The 25,095-nt window shown below is 43.4% G+C and overlaps 1 protein-coding gene across 1 annotated transcript in view; it reads right to left on the bottom strand.

Annotated features, from left to right (window-relative positions):
- Positions 1 to 726: 726 nt before the first annotated feature.
- The window catches only part of MFAP3L (microfibril associated protein 3 like), a 38,506-nt gene continuing 14,137 nt past the window's right edge, over positions 727 to 25,095 (bottom strand). Inside the window, exons 2-3 of the mRNA XM_083170953.1 lie at positions 15,242 to 15,594; positions 727 to 2,108 (exon numbers count right to left, since the gene is read on the bottom strand). Coding sequence (XP_083027079.1) covers positions 1,276 to 2,108; positions 15,242 to 15,581 — 1,173 coding nt within the window. The 5' untranslated portion in view covers positions 15,582 to 15,594 and the 3' untranslated portion in view covers positions 727 to 1,275. The remainder of the gene's footprint in view (positions 2,109 to 15,241; positions 15,595 to 25,095) is intronic.

Genomic DNA, 25,095 nt, shown 5'->3' with positions numbered 1-25,095 from the left:
ACACTGTGGGGGAAATTTACTAGAATGGGTGTTCTATTTCACATAGGATGTTGCTTGGGCAACCACTCAGTTTTATCTGCTTAAAGATGCTAAATAAAGAAGTAGATTCTGATTGGTTGCCCATAGCAACATCCCATGTAAAATAGAACACCCATTCTAGTAAATTTCCCCCTGTGTTTCACCAACTGACTGACTGTGCACCTTGTGGTGCACAGCTGGCGATACACAGGTGACCTGGAAAACATGAACTGTGTGGGGTCCTGAGGACAGAGATTAAGAACCTGTACTCTAATGAAATATTGGTTTAAATCCTTTTATTTTGAATTATACTATAACGGTGTTTATTATTAGTGCGATTTGATCACTCTGTATAAAGTAGTAATTGGTGACTGGCGCTGCACTCATGCTTTGTATATAATCTAGTTTTGAGGGTTTAGCTCAGTACTTTACAAATTACAATTTTTATATGCAGGTTACTATGGTGATGAACACACAAGGGTGATGTCATTTTGCTGCAGTCCTGGCAGGATTTCTGTGCACTTGGGGCTGCACACTACAGTACTGAAGGATATTTAAATGGTATTCTTGTGGTTTTGTCCCTAATGAAAGGTAAATGTATCCATAACCCATTAAGACTGCCATTTTTCCAGTGTCACCTCACCCGTCTACCATCGCTTGTTTTTGAGAATGCACAGGGGATCGGTTATATCAAAAGCCAGTCGTGAGTGCCATTATATCGCTCATTTATTGACTTTAAGCTGGAAGAGAAGAGAAGCAATCTGATTGTCTGCTGATGAGGTCCATGGGCTTCTAATGCGGCTGAGACACACACACAAGACAAACAAGTTAGTCATTATACAAGCACTAGATCCCGGCTATGATTCGCATTCTCTAGAGCGGTTCTCTCAATCTGAAACAATACAAATGTATAAGGACACAGAAGAAATTCGACATAAAGATCAGCTACAAAATAATAAATACAATAAACCCAATATGTTAAAATGTAGAAATATGTTTCTGTAGTGTGACAAAGACAGATTTCACTATATTAACACCGAATAAGTATTTGTGAAATTCCAGTGGTACCAACAATGATGTAATGCCATAGGTCACCACTCCACAGTGAGAAAAGCTGCAGGTCAGCCACAAGATGATTCTGGACTTCGGGAAGAAATGGTTGTTTCTTCTAGTAAGGCTAAGTGGCAATACTTTAACATCTTCTCTAAAACAAAAGGTGCTCTGAGTGCCTATAAATGATATGCATAGGTTTCCTATCTAGACATGGCTTTCATATATTACACAAGCAGTAGTGTGATCTTGCTGAGGTGCATTTGGTTCACTGATTTGTGTACATTCTTTTGATGTAGAGTCTTCTTTAATACTGGACTGAATGCTGTCCTGGGAATCTGTATCTAAACACTGTTTTTTGGCCATTGGATGCACAGACACCGTTATGGCAATTTGCCGAGGGTGTTCATGGAGCGATGAAGCATCCGAATCAGCTGCTGGAGAATCACTCCGCTGTAGGCCATTGGGGATGGTGAAGACTTCATCCACATCACAAACTCCTTGGCCAACAGCTCCCTGTCTAACAAACATGTGTCCTGCTTCTTCTAGACCAACCACCTCCATAATCTCTTCCATTATGGTCCTACAGTTCATTATAAGTGGTGGCAAGGGTACACTTCTGGCCAGCTCCTCAATATATCGGGCAAACTCCATTGTTTTAAATTGAGTAACTTTGGCAAGCTCAAGTGTTTTAGCAGAAGTGATAATGGGGATTCTCTTTGCAATCTCAAAAGCCTTTTGCAATTTTTCTGCCCCTTCTGTCCTGAAGAAATCATTAATAGCTTTCTCAGTCTTCTTTAGATGACTGCTCATCATACATAGTCTTGTTATATTCAGCACCATCACAATGGTAAACGCAACCAGACAGACGATCATGTAGTAGATGCCCATGTCACCAGAGGTGAAAATGACTCGCAGTGTAACTGTATTATTCACAGTGCCGTGGGAGTTATTAGCAACACAAGTGTACTTCCCTCGATCCTCAAATGATACACTGGTTATATTTAAAAGTCCACTATCCAGAATCCACCATTTTCCATCTGAAAAAAAAAAGGTTTACACAAATTAGGATTATAATAAATTACCCATTAAATTATTGAGTGCTTTAGCCTTTGTTATCCATCGATTAGACAAGCGTATCTCATCATCTACTATATGAAATTTACTGGAATATGTATTCATTTTTCAATAATTTTATTATTTACTAGCTGACTCGCCCGGCGTTGCCGGGAAAACCTTGTTTTTTTTTTACATTTCTAAAATTGCTGTAAAATGTTGTCTTATGCTGTGCCAGAGGCCCAAGTTTGTAATTTATTGAAACCTGCACCATAATGATACTCAATGCCAGCAATGAAATCAGGTGTGGTGTTATTATTATTATTTGAAACACACCACTCCTGACTTGATAACTTGTGTGTGTTGATAAATTCCACATCCACTCCTGAGATTTAGCACCTATGATGCATTGTTTGTGTGTGCTGTACTGTTTTTGTGTGTGTTGTAGTGTATGTGGGTGTGTGTACTGTGTGTGGTGTGGTGTGTTCTGTGTATCTGTCCAATGTGTAAGTGTGTGAGGTGCGCTACACACACACACACATTATATATATATATATATATATATATATATATATATATATATATATATATATATATATATATATATATAGGAAATTGAAGGCTAAAACTATGTGCACACTCCAGATAAAAAGAGGGTGCTGCCACTCAACAGGGGGCATGTCCTTGAGTGTAGTGTACCATGCCATATGCCCCTTATACACATTATGCAAAACAGTAGTAGACCCCCTTACACTTGCCCCTTAAACATTATGCCATGCGGAAAGAGCCAAAATTCCCATTATGAGACACAGAATGAGCAAAAAAATTCACATGGAATGAGCCAAAATTCACATTATACCACCCAGATTGAGCCAAAATTCATGTTATGCCAAACTGGAAGAGCCAAAATTCCTGTTACGCTACATAAATTAAGCCAAAATTCACGTTATGCAACATGGATTGAGGCAAAAATCACATTATGCCACACGGATTGAGCCAAAATTCCCATTACGCCACCTGAATTGAGCCAAAATTCACATTATGCCACATGGCGGGGTGACGCATGGACAGAGACGGTGGGGGTGACACAGGGACAGAGATGGCGAGATGATGCATGGACAGAGACGGTGGGGTGACACAGGGACAGAGATGGTGGAGTGATGCAGGGACAGAGATGGTGGGGTGACGCAGGAACATGCACCTCTATGTCACACTACATGTCACATTCCTCCCTACTACCTGTCACATTCATCTGATCCGGCTCCTGTTTACATCAATGAGGGAAGCCCAACGTCCGGACCGCAGCGTCCTGCGGTTATCATGGAGGTTGGGCGGGGGTCACACACAGCCTCCGCTGCTGTCTGCTGTACTCTCCATACTGTTGGAATGTGTTTGCATTCATACTCAATGACAGCAATGAAATCAGGTGTGGTGTGGTTCCTTTGTCTTCAGTTTCCCAGATCTTCGATCTTTTTTCCAGATCATCAATTAAGGCAAATTGAACCTTGGCGTTTTTTACATTTCTAAGTTAAATTTCCCAAAAACGGCTTCGAGGTGCACACCACCAGGTCCAGGGTTACCTTACTGCCGAACTTGGTGCCACGGTGTGCCCACAATGCAACAGACACGCACACAAACAAACTCTTCAACTTGTTATATAGATGCCTCTCAGCTGCAGTAGTTGATGAGAAAATAAGTGTTCAGATAACGCATACCATAATATAATGTAGTATATGGCACAAGCTTATTTCACGGGTGGGGTAACTAAGTTACAGTATGAAGCACTACATATGGCAGGTGTGAAAGAGACTCTAAAAATAAAAAGGGTAGTGCACAGTTTTCTTCTATAGAAGGTAGAAGTACCATTTGAAGGCCACTTCTGTGTTCTCCATATGCCTCTAGAATAACTGCTGGAATATGTGACATGACAGATTAAGCAAACATTTCAGCAGATACCTGGAGTGGTTAGGGGGGTTACATTATAATAGTACCTGCAGCTAGAAAGGACACTTATATCCCTTTCACACCAGAAGCAAAATTATCGGGTTAAAACTTTTCAACCTGTGAATTTGCTGAAAAACACAGGTTTTTCTTTGGTGTGAAAGGGTCAACATGGGTCTTAAATCTCGGCACTCTGGCAGGAAGGAGCCTTTTAGTTTCACCATTAAGCCTTTTCACAGGAAGCCGAAAGCACAGGATCCAGGAAGTGCCACAACTGAATATCAAGTAGAAATTCAAATGTATGTGTTCTACATTAACTTTGGTTGTCATCCTTCTCAACTGCAGCATGCTGTGGTTGGATCTGGTGGATGGAGCACTGCCACAAATATGTAGGCAGCCGCAGAGACAAACATGTGCAGGCTCCTTCCTGCCAAGTGGGCCCATTGAACAAATGAGAAGGAATATGGTTGTATTGTAGCTGCTAAATTCAACTTTTCAATGTATATACACAAAGGGTGACAATCGTACCAAAATGGGAAGATACAATGCATAAATGTGCCTATTATTCTGCCTCTTACACATTACCCCTTGGAACTACCTGGCCAAGTTTGTGATCTTCGTAAACGTGTAGGATTGTTAGTCCTGCTGGAAATGCATAGTGATTAGTGGTCATTCTAGCACCTGCTATATTTGAAAACCCATGCAGTTCCTCTTCCCTGCCTGGTGTGTCGCTGTCTGCTGTGGTGTTTCTAGAAAAGTTCTGGTTTGCATATCAGTGCTGATATACAGACCACACTGTGCTAGAAGCACTACAGCAGACAGCGACACCCCAGGCAGGGAAGAGGAACTGCATGGGTTTTCAAATATGGTGGGTGCTAGAATGAACACTAAGTGATAGCAATAAAAATGTCACTCCAGTTAAGAGGTTCCCAAACGTTGGAAGGCGCCCCGATAGTCCAGGTTCTAAGTATAACCATCCTCAGCCACAGGTGACGTAATTAGTACCTCAGTCAGTCTGATTTAACCATCTGTGCGGAGTTATTGATATATCTAAAACCTGGACTGTAAAAGGTGCACACAGAAATGGTGCGATTTGTGCTTATGATCTGAACTGTAAGAAAAGTAAGCACATACCGATGCACAGCACCGCAAGGTCAGTATTGCAAGTAAAAATAGGCAAAGCAATTTTGACTATATTGTATAAAATATTTTTGACCACTCCCGAAATCACAGAGTGAAAAGTGCAAGTAAATATAGTAAAAACCAGTGGTTGAGGTCTCCTGGCAGTTCAAGGGAAATCACATAGCCATAGCACAAATCACATCGTGTGTGTGCACCTTTAAAAGGTGCCTTGAGGACCCCGTTTGGGAACGTCTGCTCTAACGCATTATCACTATACTCTAAATAAAAACAAAACTTCTGCCCTTATCCTAAAATACATCTTATGCCAACCTCATTTATTTCTTAGGGAGGACTCAGAGACCAGACTGTTTCCATTATGTCACCTTAGTGCTTAAATGCAGTTTGTTTTATTACATCAGTAGTTTTTCCCATTATAAAGTGCCAACTCACAACAGAAGCACCTTGGCAGGATAATATCTATCTTACTGAGAGCAAAGGGCGACTCCTGGCACTTTCCCTATAGCGAGCAGGTAGGCTGTCTGCGGTCCTGTAGGTGCGCTCTATCAGCCCCATGGATTTATTTAAATATCTTTCATTGCAAAAACAAAATCTAGTTTTTTCATGTTGGTGTAACATGTGGAGAATAGAATTAGGGACACCATCAGAGGATATACCATATTCCAACCACTAAAGGTCCTGCCATTAAACATGCAATGCCAAACATTCCCAGCAGACATGGAAGCACAATGCTTCACAATGCTATACATGCATTAGGTTTAGATTTGAACCCTTGAACCAGTATCTGTGTTCTGAATAATCTATTCATACAAATCAAAAAGATAGATCTACAGAAGTTCAATTATTAAACAATACTGATCACTTGAGCTATTACATTCACACATTAAACACCAACAACACCTATTGGAATAAAGTCCTAGATAGCATCTATTTGCTCTTCCCGTCTGATAAATAGGTCATTGAAGTAACTGCTGCCACAGGCTGAGATCACATCTGAGGAGAAAACAACGGCTTTAATTTCCTGTCAGAACACACATCAGAATAGCAGGAAATAACACGGCTCTGGAATAACATACTGTACTAGGTGATGTGCGCACTACTTTATAGCTTACATGTAGCATTTTGTAGATGGCTTCAAACTGTGGTAACTCAGCACCACAATTGTAAGTCCAAGTGTATAATGCTGGCCAAAGTGGCAATTGTGTGGCTGGGGAGGAAATTTGGTGTAGTAATGTTAACATATGTGTGATTGGCTAACAGAAAACGGTCATTAAGACTACTTATTGACACACCAACTGTATGTATGCGGCTAAAGATGTACAGAATCTTTACAGAGAAAAGGAAAAAAGTCCCAAATAATAAGAACATCATCAATAATAACAACATCATCAAGAACAACATCATCAATAATAACAACATCCCTCCCCCTTCCTTACTAGACATACCTGCACATAATAGGAGGACTCCAAACAACATTTACCTGTACTGTGCTAGAAATAGACACTAGAGTCCTTTTCTACTCTAAAGGCTGGTCCAAACAGAAAGGTAAAACAATTCAGTTTTGTTTAATGAACAATGGGCCATTTATCAAATTCAAAAAGTGATAACCAGCCAATCATTGATTGGTTGCCCATAGCAACATCCCATCTTCAAAAGAGCTCCTATCTTAGTACATAAACCCCTCAATATCCAATTTGATTTATCATATAAGGTAGTGGTCCCCAAACTTTTTTGAATCATGGTGCCCCTAGGCCAAAAATACTTTGATACTGGATTCACCTACTATATTATTATAGTAGATATGTAAAACAGTCCATTTAGGTAAAATGCATATTGGAGTACATATTGATATATTGGTGGATATGTACTATGCATTTTGGAGTGATAAAGTGAAGAGAGATAAAGTACCAACCAGTCTGCTCCTAGCTGCTGTGTTACAGCCTGTGTTTGAAAAATGACAGTAGCTTATTGGTTGGTAGTTTTGTTCTTTCCATTGCTTGATTAATCTGCATCACAGTCCCCACAGTCTTAAGCTGGCCATACATCAGAAAGATCGATTGCGCTCATGATTGTGTACAATTTCCCTTGAAATACCCGGCAGTCCTTGGACACACAATCTACTCACAATCGATCATACAATCAATCATACAATCCTTCTGCTGCTTGATTGGAGCTACAGAGAAAGCATATATATATTTATATATATATATATATATAGCAGACTGTGCTTTTATAGGTGAGCAGTTACCAACATTCTCTCATGCACCCTGTTTTAACCCATAATGCATAGCTTATGTTAACCAGTTCCCTAGATGATTAGTGTCAGGTATGTTGGTAACTGCTCACCTATAAAAGCACAGTCTGCTGTGAGCTTTAGACCAGATAGCATGCCTGGATTCAAACATTGATGTGATAGCTATGTGTATTGTAGCCATATTGAGCAATAGTGCTAGGACCTGCAGAAAAGTGGGGTCCCGTGAAGGGGGCTGCAGGCTTAAATGCATTGATCAATTCATGAACCAAATCTCCACTATTTATTATCAGTTAATTTAGTGTGTGCAGAGCCCCTACAATGTCTGTTTAAACAATGTGGTCACAAGCCATAGGGCACCCCAAAACTAGGAAAGGTGAGTGCCGATGTTTAGTGTATATATTGTTTATTAGATTAATTTTTTTAATTAGTCTTATTGTGGTCACATTTTCTCATGCACCCTGTTTTAACCCATAATGCATAGCTTATGTTAACCAGTTCCCTAGATGATTAGTGACAGGTATGTTGGTAACTGCTCACCTATAAAAGCACAGTCTGCTGTGAGCTTTAGACCAGATAGCATGCCTGGATTCAAACATTGATGTGATAGCTATGTGTATTGTAGCCATATTGAGCAATAGTGCTAGGACCTGCAGAAAAGTGGGGTCCCGTGAAGGGGGCTGCAGGCTTAAATGCATTGATCAATTCATGAACCAAATCTCCACTATTTATTATCAGTTAATTTAGTGTGTGCAGAGCCCCTACAATGTCTGTTTAAACAATGTGGTCACAAGCCATAGGGCACCCCAAAACTAGGAAAGGTGAGTGCCGATGTTTAGTGTATATATTATATATATATATATATATATATATATATATATATATATATATATATATATATATATATACATATACACACAGTTGTATTCAAAATTATTCAACCCCCACTGAAATTGAATGTTTTGGCCAGTTTGACATTGATTTTGATCATTCAGTCATCTTGCTTACATTTACATGAAAGAGGCACTTGTAGGTCAGAGAAATATAAACTTAAGTTTATAATTAAATAACCACAAATGTCTTTTCTGTGCTCACATCATTATTAGTTTTTATTCAACCCCCAAGTGACATTCAATCTTAGTACTTAGTACAACATCCTTTTACAGTTATAACAGCTTTTAAACGTGAAGCATAGCTTGACACAAGTGTCTTGCAGCGATCTACGGGTATCTTCGCCCATTCTTCATGGGCAAAAGCCTCCAGTTCAGTCAAATTCTTAGGCTTGCGCACTGCAACTGCTTTCTTTAAGTCCCACCAGAGGTTCTCAATCGGATTTAAGTCCGGTGACTGCGATGGCCACTCCAAAATGTTCCAGCCTTTCCTCTGCAACCATGCTCTAGTGGACTTGGAGGTATGCTTGGGATCATTGTCCTGTTGAAAGGTCCAACGTCTCCCAAGCCTCAGGTGTGTGAAGGACTGCATCACATTTTCATCCAATATCTCCTGGTACTGAAGAGAATTCATGGTACCTTGTACACGCTGAAGCTTCCCTGTACCTGCAGAAGCAAAACAGCCCCAAAGCATAATTGACCCTCCGCCATGCTTCACAGTAGGCAAGGTGTTCTTTTCGTCATATGCCTTGTTCTTCCTCCTCCAAACATAGCGTTGATCCATGGGCCCAAACAGTTCTAATTTTGTTTCATCAGTCCACAGAACACTATCCCACAACTTTTGTGGTTTGCCCACATGACTTTTGGCATACTGCAGTCGACTCTTCTTATTCTTGGGAGACAGCAAGGGGGTGCGCCTGGGGGTTCTGGCATGGAGACCTTCATTACGCAGTGTGCGCCTTATTGTCTGAGCTGAAACTTCTATACCCACATCTGACAAATCTTTTTTCAGTTCCTCAGCAGTCACACGGGGACTTTTATCCACGCTACGCTTCAGGTAGCGCACAGCAGTTGAATTCAGGATCTTCTTTCTTCCACGACCAGGTAGCATTTCAATAGTGCCCTTTGCCTTGAATTTGCGAATGATGCTTCCTATGGTGTCTCTTGGTATGTTTAACTTCTTTGCAATCTTCTTATAGCCATTGCCCTTCCTGTGAAGACAAATCACCTCTTCTCTTGTCTTCCTGGACCATTCTCTTGACTTCACCATGTTTGTAACCACACCAGTAAATGTCTAGAAGGAGCTGAGTATCACAGTCATTTTAAAGCTGCCTAATTGGTGCTTATTATGCTTGATTGGTGCTCGGTGACATCCACAGGTGTTTTCAATACCTGATTGAAAACACCAGAATTAACCTCTCTTCTTCAGAGTGGTAGTCTTTAAGGGGTTGAATAATTGTGGCAATGAAGAAACCACAAAATAAACATTTACTTCTGTGTTATATAAACAATTGATGTCATTTTAGTTGCATTTGGTTCTTTAAAACGTCCTTGTAGGATTTCATTCTGAATACAATTCCAAATGTACACTATAGTCCCTAAACCCCTTTACAGCATTGGGGGTTGAATAATTTTGAATACAACTGTATATACACACACACACACACACATTACGGGAATTACATTATCATGTTTTGTCAATTCGACTAATGTGGGTGTTCCCCTGCAGCCTGCGAAAGGATGTTCATGTTAAACATCCATTTGCAGCCTCTGCGACCATATGCAGCGTGCAATGGGGGTGGGCCGACCAGTATTCGGCTGCTGGTGGACTTCAAGGCTGCTAATCTGCCGCCTAGCGAATAGACCAGAATAACCCCCATAAGTATTAAAATATATATATTAGGCTGTGTGTTGTTTTTATGATCGCTTGCTATCCAAGCTTCCACCTCTCTGGAGAAAATATAACTTGAGAAGGATAAAGAGATATTAACCAATTTCAAAGTCAATATGTATTTGTGTAGAATTCAGTAGATACCCTTTATTTTTCTACACACTTGTGGCTTGGAATGCTCTTTTCTCTGCCACAATGTTGCAAGTAAACTGTTACATTTGTTTTAGAATTTTTGCTGAAAAAGACAGATTTGTAGCTTCACAAGTTAAAAGGCTCCTTAATAAATTGTATCACTTTATTTGTCACAGTTTAATATGAGCCCTTTATATGGTCTGCAGATGTATATATATAGTAATAATAATAATAATGATATTTATATAGCACTTTTCTCCCAATAGGGCTCAAAGTGCTTTAAGGTTGTTGTTTAAATGCAAACTTTCACATTTATGAGAGTAGGTGACCAAATTATATTATCACCTAAAACCACAATTAGTGTTTGTTAGTAGGGTACTTGTGTAATATCTGGGTGGGCAATATTACAAATTGCATGCCTTAACTTAACCACGAGTGGCCCACCGAGTTGTTTTAGGTGGCCCGCAAGTGAATTGCGTTTTTTTTATTAAATGCCGTGCTGATTAGAAAAAAAAAATCCTTCGGCGCGCTGTCCCCTTAAAATCCTTCCGCGCTCTGTCCTCTTAGCAGTGGGACGTGGCGGAGGTGAATGTGCTGGCTGGGGCGGGAGGGACTGTGCGCAGACATGCGCACCGTTAGTAGTCTATATTGACTTCAACAGAAGCTCTTTATTAGCATATACATTTGGTTTAGGATGACAGTAATTTCCTAAACGTATAAATAAATTTGTTTAATAAATAAACATTGGTGGCATAGTGCCCCCCCTCACTCCAAACAAGTAAACATTGGTGGCATAGTGTCCCCCCTCCCCCAACCAAAAAAACATTGGTGGCCAGTGGCAAAGAAAAATATAAAAAACATAAAAAAATAAAGGTGCGGGTCTCTCCCACAAGCATGACCAGCCCCGGGCTCTACGAGTGATCCTGGTTCCCAAAATACAGAGGACAAAGTGAGTAGGGGTCCCCCGTATTTTGGCAACCAGCACCAGGCTCTTGAGCTGGCCCTGGTTTCCAAAATATGGGGGACAAAATGGATAGGGAGTCCCCCCTTATTTTGAGGACCAGCACCAGGCTCCACTAGCAGGGGGTATAATGCCATAGCCAGGGGACACACTTGATGTGGTCCCGTGGCCAAAGCATTACCCACCCTAACTAGTCAGCCCAGGCCGGGTGTTTTTGGGGAGGTGGGGATCCCCCCAAATAAAGGGGTCCCCCCTCTCCATGGCACCCCAGGCCTGGGCTGAAGCCCAGGGCTATCCCCTGCACCCCTGGGCGGTGGGTGCAGGGTTGATAGCTTGTTTAAACAGTAATATTGTCCTTTACAGTAGGACTACAGGTCCCAGCAAGCCTGCCCCACATGCTGGTACTTGGGAGAACCACAGGTACCAGCATATGGGGCATTAAAGGCCCACCAGTACCTATAACCCCCCTGTAAAGGAAATATTAAAATAAAAACAAACACAGGTTTTTAAATATTTTATTTAACTGCATCTTGTCTTCACCCAGGGAAGCTCCTGCCACCCCAGGGCTTCTGCAGAGTCTTCACCTGGGGCAGCGGCCTTTAAAGCTCTTTTGCAAGGCCGCTGCTTCCCAGGGCTTCAGCCTCTTCATCTCTGTTCTTCACCTGGGGCAGCGGCCTTTTAAGCTCTTTTGCAAGGCCGCTGCTTCCCAGGGCTTCAGCCTCTTCATCTTTGTTCTTCACCTGGGGCAGCGGCCTTTAAAGCTCTTTTGCAAGGCCGCTGCTTCCCAGGGCTTCAGCCTCTTCATCTCTGTTCTTCACCTGGGGCAGCGGCCTTTAAAGCTCTTTTGCAAGGCCGCTGGTTCCCAGGGCTTCAGCCTCTTCATCTCTGTTCTTCACCTGGGGCAGCGGCCTTTTAAGCTCTTTTGCAAGGCCGCTGCTTCCCAGGGCTTCAGCCTCTTCATCTCTGTTCTTCACCTGGGGCAGCGGCCTTTTAAGCTCTTTTGCAAGGCCGCTGCTTCCCAGGGCTTCAGCCTCTTCATCTCTGTTCTTCAACTGGGGGATGCCACCTCCCAGGCTTGTTCTTCTGGAGCTCTTCTCTGCTCCTCCTCCACCGTAGGACTGGCTGCTCCCTGTCTGGAGCTGGCTAATATAGCCAGCTCTAGGGGGCGGGGCAATGACACGGCAAGCCGTGATTGGCTGGCCGCAGCCATTTTGAATTTTCTTTCTCAGCGCTGCTGCCACCACCGCACCAATGAATGAGGGGGACCCGGACCACCACCCATGGGGACCAGAACCGCCTCCGATGCCACCACCAGGGTGAGTTTATTGAGGGTGAGGGTGGTTCAGAATTGGGGGGGGGTGGTATTGGAAATGCAGCAAGTGGGGGGGGGGGTCGGAAGTGCCGCGAGTGGGGGGTCGGAAGTGCCGCGAATGGGGGAGGGGGGGTCGGAAGTGCCGGGAGAGGGGGGGGGTCGGAAGTGCCGCGAGTGGGGGAGGGGGGGTGGTCCAAGGTGCCGCGAGTGGGGGGGTCGGAAGTGCCGTAAGTGGGGGAGGGGGGGGTCGGAAGTACAGTGAGTGGGGAGGGGGGGGGGGTCGGAAGTGCCGCGAGTGGGGGAGGGGGGTGGTCCAAGGTGCCGCAAATGGGGGAGGGGGGGGTCGGAAGTGCCGCGAGTGGGGGAGGGGGGGGTCGGAAGTGCCGCGAGTGGGGGAGGGGGGGTGGTCCAAGGTGCCGCGAGTGGGGGAGGGGGGGTCGGAAGTGCCGCAAGTGGGGGAGGGGGGGGTCGGAAGTGCCGCGAGTGGGGGAGTTGGAAGTGCCTCGAGTGGGGGAGGGGCGGGGGTTCCACTAAGTGCCTGCAGGAAACCCCGGGAGAACACAGGCGGGGAGATGATGACGGCACCATGCGATGCCTGCGCTGATGACAGGGGACCCGGTGCAGCCTGCTCCACAGCATCAGGACCCGCTGCCTGCAGGACACCCTGGGAGAACACAGGCGGGGAGATGATGACAGGGCACCCTGCGATGCCGGCGCTGATGACAGGAGACCCAGGGACCCGGTGCAGCCTGCTCCACAGCTTCAGGACCCGCTGCCTGCAGGACACCCCGGGAGAACACAGGCAGGGAGATGATGACAGGGGACCCAGGGACCCGGTGCAGCCTGCTCCACAGCATCAGGACCCGCTGCCTGCAGGACACACCGGGAGAACACAGGCGGGGAGATGATGACAGGGGACCCAGGGACCCGGTGCAGCCTGCTCCACAGCATCAGGACCCGCTGCCTGCAGGACACACCGGGAGAACACAGACCGGGAGGTAGCGGCAGCCGGAGCTAACATGTTGGCAGCAAGAAAGGAACACAGGCGGCCGGGGAGAGTGGACACAGAGGGGGACGCTCCGCACTTAAAAACAATGCAGACTCCACAACTCCGCTCTGAAGACCGCCGCTGCCACACAACATCCATCACTGGAAATTGTACCTGAGACACATTCTTCACAAGGGGAAGGCGCCACCACTTCACTGACCTATTTCTGGTTCCGCAAGTGACCCAGGTAAGTAGTGACAACTTCCTGGACCCATCGTACGACCGATTGCATGTCCTTATAAAAGCACATACAATCAGGTCACAATCCCAACTGATCGGACGTGCAGCAGGTCCGATCAGTTGATCAATCCCCCAACCTGCGGGAGCGCGCATTGCACGATTGTGTGCACACGATGTGCACACAATCTGCATGCAATTGATCATACGACCAGTCGAGATTGTATACAATCTCGTTCTGATGTATGGCCACCTTAAAGATCATAATTCTGCAGATGTGTCACACTTTCACTTTAATGGTACAAAGCAAAGGGTGTCTGACTGACCAGGCCCCATATTAAATGCGACAGGCTATGTGGACATGCGTGCATTTGGATAAGCCTCTATTCTGCTCCTTCTTTGGAGAGAAGATGAAACGGACACTTAAGTTGGGTACACACTGGGCAGTGCCATGGGGCGAATGATATAGAGCTAAAACAGTAAACATGTTAACAATATCTTTCAGTGCCACTGGGTCCCCCAGCTGAGCATGCAGTTGTTTGACTTGAGATGCATGCACAGTTGATGGGGGAGGTCATTAACGACCCATGGGAGCGTGCATCGCCCATCTTTTTTTCGCATTCACACTGGGTTCTCGAAATCGGGTCAACTTCCACGGTCCCCGTCTCCGAGAATTCGGGCAGCCTCCCACGACAGCAACCTCCCCCCTGGTGGCGAGGGTCCATGCGAGCAAGTAATGTGACTTGCATCTTGGTCGCCTGCCCCTGTTTTGCGCAATGCTGAAATACCGGCATTGTGCGGCGGCAACCTCACTTGTCATCCACCTGCCGCCCCGCCCTGTAAGTAGCCCCACCCCCCATGCCTGACTGAACTGGCAGCCGTGAAGTAGGCAACCCTGAGCAAACATCATTCTAAATACTGTTCCCCAAGTACTGTATATGCACACCTTTAGAGATGACAAAGGGAGTCAGTGAGCTGTACCTGAGCACACTTGCAGAAGCACATAACAGCACACTGGCATTACCGATATACGTGAGGACATTTACAGGCATCTTACATGATCAGAAAATCTATTCCCCTCTCCATCTATTATCTGATGCAGACCTAAGGTCTGAGTTTAAGGAAAATTTTAAAAGGAGGTGTTGACTTGTAGACATAGACATCCCACTAACCTCCTTGACAATGTCGACTAACCCATTAAAAAAAAACAAGAAAAAAAACCAAGATGTGCATATTCTTCCTTATTTGCTTGTTATACGGGTAGCACAATAATTCTGGAAAAAACATTTATTGAAAAGAAATAAAAGCAGGATAGAAATAAGCTCTATAACCTACTTGGGTTAGACTTAAAGATTCTATCAGAGTGATGCTTACCCTCCTCCTCCTCATTCAATAGATGACCGTTGGAATTATACCACTGGAAATGAGGATCCGGATGACCCACAATATTGCAATGAATTACCACACTGTTCCCTTCTCTCGCAATGATGTGATCTACCATAGACGTGACCACAGGTAACGACTCCAGTAGTGGTGCAGAAACATTGGCAGTCTGGTTATTAGGGTTACTAGCCTCCTCTGAATTTATTGCTGTCGCCCGCGAAATCAGGAGGACAACAAGTAACGACTGACACCAGGAAAAGTTGCTGCCACTCATAGCTTCCTTTACAGATTGCTTAAGAATGATGCAGCGCCGGAGGTTTGGCTTCCCCATCAGGAAATCTTATCTGCAAAACAAAAATAAAAATGGTGATTAACACAAAAAAAGCAAACAAAACAGTCCCAACTCCCTACAGACTCCCATGAGACCAGAGTGAGAAGGAAAATGTCCATGGGTCTTCCCATAGTGAAACTTTTGCAATTTGTTAAGGTCCATACACACTGTGCGATTTTGCCCAGCGTGTATGGACAGTAATGATTGTTTACATCGCTGGGGGGAAAGTCGCTCAGTGCATACACACTGAGCGGCTTTCCCCCTGCCCGGCGCCAACAGCGGATGAGCGGCTTTCCCGGCGATGATGCGGTAGCGCGCAGCAGCGATCACCGCCGGGACATGCACACTGGATGGCTTTGAGCTGAAAGCCGCTCAAACACGCTGTTTTGTGCGACTTTCAGCTCAAAGTCGCCCAGTGTGTATGCGCCTTTACTCTGACATGAAACAGTATGAAAGTTACACAGAACTAGTTACCAGACCATAAACATGACAGAAAATAATAACAGTAGTCAGTAAACAGTGCGCCCGAACAGAAGAACATTTTAATTGCTCTGTTGGGGGCAATCTTGCGGCTTTAGGCACACAAAACACTTTAATGATCACCATAGAGGTGAGGAGCTGTGTTAAGCTTTTATGATATAGGATATCGAAAAAAAAAAAAAAATCAGATTTAAAATGTAGAAAAAAAAACAATGCAACAGCTGCTGATTATTTTTTTTTTTTGCACTGGGTTCTGTTGTGATTCCTATGGAATCAGTATCAGTTACACACACATATTCAATTGTAACAAAGCCTCCCTGCTGACTATCATGTGTCATGTACAGTAACTTCAGTTGCCACAGTAAGTAAAAAAAACTAAATCATATAGCATCAATACCGGTAGCAGCTCAGAGAAAGAAAAGAAAACTAAGAAATAAAAAAACACCAAAACAAAAACAGATAATTAAGGGTCTTTTTTCACAGATTCCTGGAACAAACAGCCAATCATAAATTAACACTTTGGGAAATTGCTGCCAAAAAGGTTTGTGCCTAAAGGCTTAGGAAGAGCCCAGGGGTGAAATTTTTAAAGCGGCAATCATTTACACTGCAAAACCAGTTCGATTTTGCAGTGTAAATGATTGCCGCTTTAAAAAAATCTGGAAATTTCTTACCAAATCTCTCATCCTATTACATTTCACCCCTGGTGTTTTTTAGCACAGGGCCTCTGGCAGAGAGGGAGCTATGTGGCTTTATGGAGCCACCATCAAAGCAGACAACAGCCTTGCATTGGCCAGCCAGAATCTGGTCAATAGGCTGACATTATCTAGGTCCACAGTCAATAGATCGACACATGCAAGAGGTCGAAGTGGGTTTTTCATTTTTTTTTTTTAACAGACGTATCCTTGCTTGTGGGCATAGAATGAGATCATATAACAGGGTACCGAACATAGTGAGGTGCTGAGCCTGAAGCAGGGACAGCAATGCAAGGGGACGCATTACACAAATTGGGGGTCCATGTTGTCATATGTCGATATAGACACCCAAAATTTGAAAAAGTTGTGTCAACCATTCTCATGTTGATCTTTTTCATGTGTCGACATTTTACCTGTCAACCAATAGCGGTCGACCTATTGACTGTCCACCTCATAATCCACACCCCACCAGCCAGGGACTGGCTTTCATTATAGCAGGTGGACCTTTTGATTGGGGAAAGCAGTCCTGTCTATCTCACTGGGGAAGACTGAGGATGTGGGCTTCCAATTTATTAATAAATTACTGGAGCCTTCCTTATTCGTTTTAATAACTGAATATAACTGATTTTGAAGAGATTTCAGGTGTCTGAAATCAGTGAAAACATTTTATTGTAAGTTTTCATAGACGGTTACTGGAGCAATTTTTTATTGCTTTCCCCTTTACCATAATAATTATCCACTTGAGTTCTAAGGATCAAGGAGACTCACCTTTAGCGTATACATCAAAAGGGCTACTGTAATTAGGAGCCACACTCATCCCCAGCATGTGTTCTAACGGGTAATAACTAGATTTATGTTACTATGATATTATGGCCCTGGCGTGGGATGACATCACTGATCTGGCCATAGGTTAGCCGTACACTAAGAAAAGAAAAAAATGGTGTGTCAGAGGATAGGGGAGGGCATAAAACAGGGAGGGGGAACCTTCGGCCCTCCAGCTGTTGTTGAACTACACATCCCAGCATGCCCTGCAACAGTTTTGCTATTTGGCCATGCTAAAACTGTTGCAGGGCATGCTGGGATGTTAGTTCCACAACAGCTGGAGGGCCGAAGGTTCCCCATCCCTGGCATAAAAAATGACTTATCACCTCCATCCTGACAAACTGGCACAAACAAACAAAATTATGGATTGGGCTGAACAATCCAACAATTTAGTAAGCATTCTGCACAATACCCACTAATCAACCACCTGACATGCCTGACCACAGGAACTGGTAGTGATGTCATTGTTGGTGGTTCCTGTGGCCAATAAAATATTATATGATTTTTCAGCTGTATAAATTATACATTATACATCATATAGTGTGTACCCAGCCTTAGGGGCTCACTTACACTTATTTAAAAAATTTAAATTTTAACCCTCCTGGCTTCAATACTCATTTAAAAAACTGAAGTTTGTTATTTTAAATTATGTGTCTCTTTAGTAATTATGGTTACCAATAATAACACTGTAAACTACAGAGACACTATTAGAATCAGATGATGAGGGAAAAGCACTTAAATTGCCCGTTCTCAGATGTTGGCACCAACTCACTTGGAGCACTCTTGTTTGAAAGATAAATAAGCAATCAAACTGCATTCCTAGAAAGGAGGATATAATGCCCAGATCTTCCCTGCCCTGGATCAAATAAAAGCAATGATCCCAAATTTAATGGGTACTTGGTCAAGGTTTTAATATAATTTGCATAGTTTGGCAACCATACTATTGAAACACAATTTCTGCATTTCATTAAAAAAAGGCATTTGAAGTAACTAAGATTTTTTTTAATATGAACAGGTACAGTATGTGTATAATCCTACTTCGGCCATTTTGTAGTTTTTGTTGATGGTTGCCAGGAAAAGCTAAATACAAATGCTTCTGGTTCACTTTTTGACATTCCCATACTGGATACTGTTTGTTGTGTCAGGTGTTACAACTAAACAAAGGTTCTTCTGAGTATCCAATATCTTTGGAAATTAAAAGAACAAAGAAAACAAGGGATACTTTTCAGTGTTTAGTAACTTGCTCCATTAACAGTTTCACAACACACACAGGTTAATTCATAACCAGAGATAGGCGATGGTGCTCTTTATGTAAGTATTGTAAATGCATACAGTATATACTGTAAATGTACCATTAACTTGTTAGGAATTAAGCAATTTATTGGCCTGAATTGGGAAGTAAAGCAAAACAAGCAAGTACATTTTTACATGGTACAAACCATGTTGCAATGCAAGGACAGCAACGACGTCAGGGAAAATGACTGTCGGGACCCCATCCGGAACCCGGTAAATAATACTGGCTGCTTTTGCATATAGCCCACAGATGTTAAAAGACTGCTCTATTTATACACTGCCATTAAGCATTCAGTTTAGACACACTCCACCCAAATCCAACTCTCTCCGCACACTTTACATCTGCCCCTCCTGTAGCGCAACACGGTTGTGCCCAGTTACTTGTTTATTTTTTTTATTTTTTTTTTTTTAAATCAGGCCCAGTGTTCCAAGAAAGCTGCTGTAATGAGTGTTGGGTAGGAAAATACAAACATTACAAATCATAATGGTCCACAGATAATTGTTAATACTGTAACTATCACACTACCTAATATGCCATTAAATGTACTGTTAAATATCACAATATACTGTTCAGAGCATTATAAACTTTACAGACTATTTTGAAATAACTCCAGTTCAGAAATAAAAATAAAATAAAAGTTAACACAAATTTTTACAGCCCAATGTAACCAGGCATGTCTTAGGTCATATGGTTATAAAAACCATTTTGTGGTGTACCTAAGAGACAAAAAATAAACAAACAGAAAATGACAACATAAGTAAAGCAGCTTTTCTGTGAGTGTACCGAAAATACTCAAAGAAAAAACAATTGTGCCAAAGACACATGTGGTGGTGTTGTAATGGAATCGGTGCATCTGTCAGAATGAACTTAGGTCTACAGTCATTAGGTCGACCCCATTAGGTCGACTGGCTGGAAGGTCGACCTGATTTAAGGTCGACATGGGCCAAGGTCGACATGACTTAAGGTCAAATTTGCATAAAGGTCGACATGAGGAAGGTCGACTGGTCATAAGGTCGACATGGGTTTTTCACTGTTTTTTTATCCGAATGTCGACAGTCGACATGCACACAGTTGGCAATGAGAATCGGACCCTCGCATCGCTCGCAATGCATCGGGCATGGTGGCTCGCTTCGCTCGCCACAGCTTTAATAGCCTCCTCCACGCCCTAGTGGATGGTAGGGCATGAAATACCGCCTGTCGGCACATGTCGGCTCAAAAAACAGTGAAAAAACCCATGTCGACCTTATGACCAGTCGACCTTCCTCATGTCGACCTTTATGCAAATTCGACCTTAAGTCATGTCGACCTTGGCCCATGTCGACCTTAAGTCAGGTCGACCTTCCTGCCAGTCAACCTAGTGGGGTCGACCTAATGACTGTAGACCTAAGTTCATTCTAATAGATGACCGCTTCCCGTTGTAATCCCCCCTGCGCTCTGTGATACATAATGAAATACAACGTCCCTATTAGGGGGAAGGACGACTCCTCTTCTCTGCTTCAAATACCAGTGGAAATATTCAGATTGGTATATGGAAAGTGATATTAATAAACCCTTCACTGGATTTAATCAGGATGGGGGAAAATACCATACATCCCTTTTCAGGGATGAGAGTCTCCTCTTCTCCGAAAAGATGTTCATGCCGTCAAGGTAGAATACTGGGATGCTCTCTCAATCCACTCATATATCCATATAATGTGTTCACATGTATGGAAACAGAATAAAACCGTACATAGAGCAAAACTGTATTTATTAGGGTAACAAAATGTAGGCTAAAATCACATAACACAAAGAATAAAATAGAAAAGCAGGAAATAGAGTCCACAATGGGAGGAGAGAGCAATTACCAGAATAGGTGGAGAACTTATGCAGCCCACAGACGCACCGATTCCAGCGTGCGTTGTGGGCTTAACTAGCACACACAGCATCGCATCGTATGCCTTGTGCATACGATGTGCATGCGATGCGATGCTGTGCTAGAAAAAGCTAGTACAAAAAGTATGTGCAGCACATTTTTGTACTGTACGATGAGGTGCCGCGGGAGCGCGCACCCCATCGTACAGCATCGCACCGCCGGCATCGGCACGTGTGTGGGCTGCATAAGGTGGAATAGTTCTTAAAATGACAGTCCTGGAAACTTTCATTAAGGTCGCAGATGTCCCAGCAAACGGCACCCCAGTGGCGTCCAGTAGGTTGAGGTCCGATGCGTTTTGACCGCTACTTCGGTCTTTTTCAAGGATATATCCTTTAAAAAGGATATGAGTGGATTGAAAGAGCATCCCAGTATTCTACCTTGACTACATGAACATCTTTTCGGAGAAGAGGAGACTCTCATCCCTGAAAAGGGATGTATGGTATTTTCCCCCATCCTGATTAAATCCGGTGAAGGGTTTAATAATATCATTTCCATATACCAATCTGAATATTTCCACTGGTATTTGAGGCGGAGAAGAGGAGTCGCTCTTCATCTAATAGGGACATTGTATTTCATTATGTATCACAGAGCGCAGGGGGGATTAAAACACCACCACATGTGTCTTTGACACATTGTTTTTTTCTTCGATTGTTTATCTGTGGTGTGGGGTGTTTTGTTCCTGCCAGCTGATCTGGAGCGCAAAAGTTTTTCCAGTTCGTCATCTTTTTCCTATGTACAGAAAATATTGTCATTTACGAAGGGAACATTTTGCAATTAGTCTGTGGCCAAGTATAGGTTCTAAGTGATGAATGCCAAAATATACAAAATAAACAAACTAGCAAAATATTCCAAAAATATCACTCTGACCAAGGAAATCAATCCTGTAATAGTATGAGAGGGCAGACATGCTCCCATAGCAACGTAACGTTGCTGACAAAGGGCCTGTCTGTATATGGAGTGGTTTGCACTGCTATCCCCCATCTGTTTAGTATCGCTTTGCAAGAACCAACTCAAGATGATCTCTAACTATGACGTACTTCCATCAGGTAAGAGTCAGTAAGGATGCTGCGGCACATAGTATGAGGTGCTGATAAAGGTGGCATTGCTTGGTGGCTGCTGTGTCTTTAAACCAGGCTGTATGGAAGTGGAAATAAAACTACGGATAGAAAAACATGGTGAAAATAGTGTTTTTTTTTTTATAGCTTAACAAAGCTGCAGTTTAAAAACATTCTCATAATATAATAGCAAATACAAGGGAAATTATATCCGTTTAAAGAGTAAGGGGGATATGCATACCTCCCAACTTCTAAGTGTCCTAAAGAGGGAGAGCCTACGTTGCATTGGGGCATGTCCTAATGGGAAAGGGGAGTTGTCACGCCCCGTTTTTGCCGCAATGGGGGCATGCTGGCTATGCCCCAAGCCTCTCTGGCTGCACAGCGTCTATTCATGTCTGACAGGGGGTGGGAGGGGGTTACGGACTCCCAACTGACCCCCCCTGCCGGGGGACACTTTCGGCCCGGGGCGGAATGCGGGAACGTCCCAAAAAAACTGGGATGTTCCCACGACAAGCGGGACAGTTGGGAGGTATGGATATGTATGGAGTCTTCAAGAAAGAAAGTGGAGAGAGATATTATCAATCTGCTGCCATGTTACAGGCCGTGTTTGAAAATGAAGGAGTCGATTGGCATGAAATACCGCCTGTTGGCACATGTCGGCCCAAAAAAACCCCACTTTTGACTGTCTACCTTACCATTGTCGATCTAATGCTTGTGTTGACCTATTTCAAATGTCTACTTAAGCCCTGTCAACCGTCAGTGGTTGACCTCAACAGGGTCGACCTAATAACCGGATCCCATTTAGGGGAGGAGGGGGTGCAATACTGTAGTAGTGACCACTGTACTATTTATGCAAGCTCTATGACAATGGGTTCTGCCAGTGATATTCAAATCATGCACATGCATCACTGGTTCTTTATAATGGTGTTTAAAAACTGTTCCTATTTGCTGAACCAACGTTACTAATACAATGTACCTATGCCCACTGATCCATGTTCAGCCAAGACTGGAACAACATAACCCTCTGAACCATGCCCCATTCTCAGCATAATTGCTTATAATGTAAAGATGTGAACTGAAAGCTGCCAACATGTAAGCAAAATGTACAATATTGTACTTGGACTTAATCTAGTCTGTGCCTCTTGCCGCCTGCGGATTGGTTCTCTAGGTAGCCAGCATTTAGCACTTGACAACATCCTGCCTTGCATAAAGAGAGCAGGATAACTGCTAGACAGTCGGGATTCCGACTTTCAGTACTCCGACATCAGAATCTCGACTGTTTAAATGCAGGACAGTCAGGATCCCGACTAACAGGGGCTATTCTCCCTTGTGGTGGTCCACAACCCCCATAGAGGGACAATAAAACCTGTGGCGAGCGAAGCAAGCCATACCACACCCATAGAGAGCAAAAGGCCCTACAAAGCATGTAACCAAGCAGTGTAAAAGAGAAAATGACTTTGCGCTTTATTGAAGTACCATTTACGGGTTGGGATCATTTGGTCTACAGCATGATGGTCGACAAGTATTAGGTCGACACCATTAGGTGGACATTGGTCTATGTCGACATGGGAAAAGGTCAACATGGCTTTACGTCAACAGGTCAACACAAGCATTAGGTTGACAGTGTCTAGGTTGACAGTCAAAAGGTCGACATGGGGGTTTTCACAGTTTTTTTTACCCAAATGTCGACACAGTCGCACCGCATTCCCTCGCAATACTTTGGGTACAGTATTTTATTTTCACACCACGTCCTAGTGGATGGTAGGGCATGAAATAACGCCTGTCGGCACAAGTCGGCTAAAAAAAAAACCCAGTGAAAAACCCCATGTTGACCTTTTGACTGTCAACCTAATGCTTGTGTCGACCTAAAGCCATGTCGACCATCATGCTGTAGACCAAATGACCGTATCCCCCAGCTACATACACATCATCCACTGCAAATCAATCCTCATGCAGAAAAATACACAGTAGTGGAATGGAGTCTTGCTGCAGCAAAATAATATACTGTAGATATACAGCAATCCACCCTTCTGTATTTATTTTACGTGAAAGGCATAAAAGGTTGATCAACTTTCCCCCAGCTAGGCTAATAACAAAGTCTATCTTAACTGGTGCTAAAACCATAGAATAAAGAACACGCCAAACAGCTGACTGAATGCTACACTAATATTTAGTACGCGATTAAGCATGTACCAGTCCTCTGCATCAAGATTACTCTATGTGCTGTGTCGTTACACAATAGCTATACAAATCATTAGAAGCAGGACTTCCATTAGACACCATGAACGTACTCGTGATTAGCATTGCAGGAGTGAAGCATTGAATCCTGGTAGAAAGTTGTAGCCAAGCACCAATGGAAACATTTCTGAAACATAAGTAGACACTTGGCCCCTACATGTGACCCCTCATGCATAACTGCAGAATTATATACAAACCAGGCTCCTCAGTAACAGCAGCCTTCATTACAGCAGAATCAGTTGTGCACAGTGAAAGCAATTGCAGATGGCTACTGGGACACTGTTAAAACATTTGAGGACTACAAATTTTAAATACTCTCCTGGAAAGAGCAGTATACTCTCCCTGCCTCACACACAAACACTGGCGACAGTGTCTTTCACTACAAGAGTAGTCCCATAATTAAGAGTCTTGATTAAACCCCTCTTTGTTTCCAGGCACTATGGGGACATGAATGGGCATTATTGTCCTGAACTGGACATACTACAGTATTTGTGACATTCCACTAACAATGTCTCACTCACATAATACATACACCCAACACCTAATTTTGTATCCAGTAACATATAAACCAATGGAAAAATGAATTCTTTTTAATACAATAAACAGCTACAATAAAAATATGCATTGCCTATGGAAAATGCTATTTAGTATATTAGAGGCTTGGAATGAACCTGAAATTAGGAACTGCTATTGACTTAATTGGTAAAGGACACACCTAGGGTACAAACTAATAAGGTAGTCAGCCTGAAGATCTGCTGATCAGTGCAATACCGCGCAATGTATTTAAAAAAATAATAATTAAACATGTAGTATGTTCTATGCCAGGGGTGGGGAACCTTTTTTGTGCCAAGGGCTGTTTGTATGGGAAAAAATCCTTCAGGGGCCATATGTAAAAATTTCTCGTACAAATTGTCCTGCTTCAGCCGTCCCACGCTCCGGCGGCTGCCGCTGAATAGCACTGACAGTCTCCGGCTGCTGTTGATTAAGAGGAATCTCAAGAGAATTCCCCTGTACTTTACTC

This window comes from Crinia signifera, chromosome 1 (assembly GCF_055691185.1).
Source record: "Crinia signifera chromosome 1, ASM5569118v1, whole genome shotgun sequence".
Lineage (NCBI taxonomy): Eukaryota > Metazoa > Chordata > Amphibia > Anura > Myobatrachidae > Crinia > Crinia signifera.
This window is presented reverse-complemented; position numbering and strand designations above follow the sequence as displayed.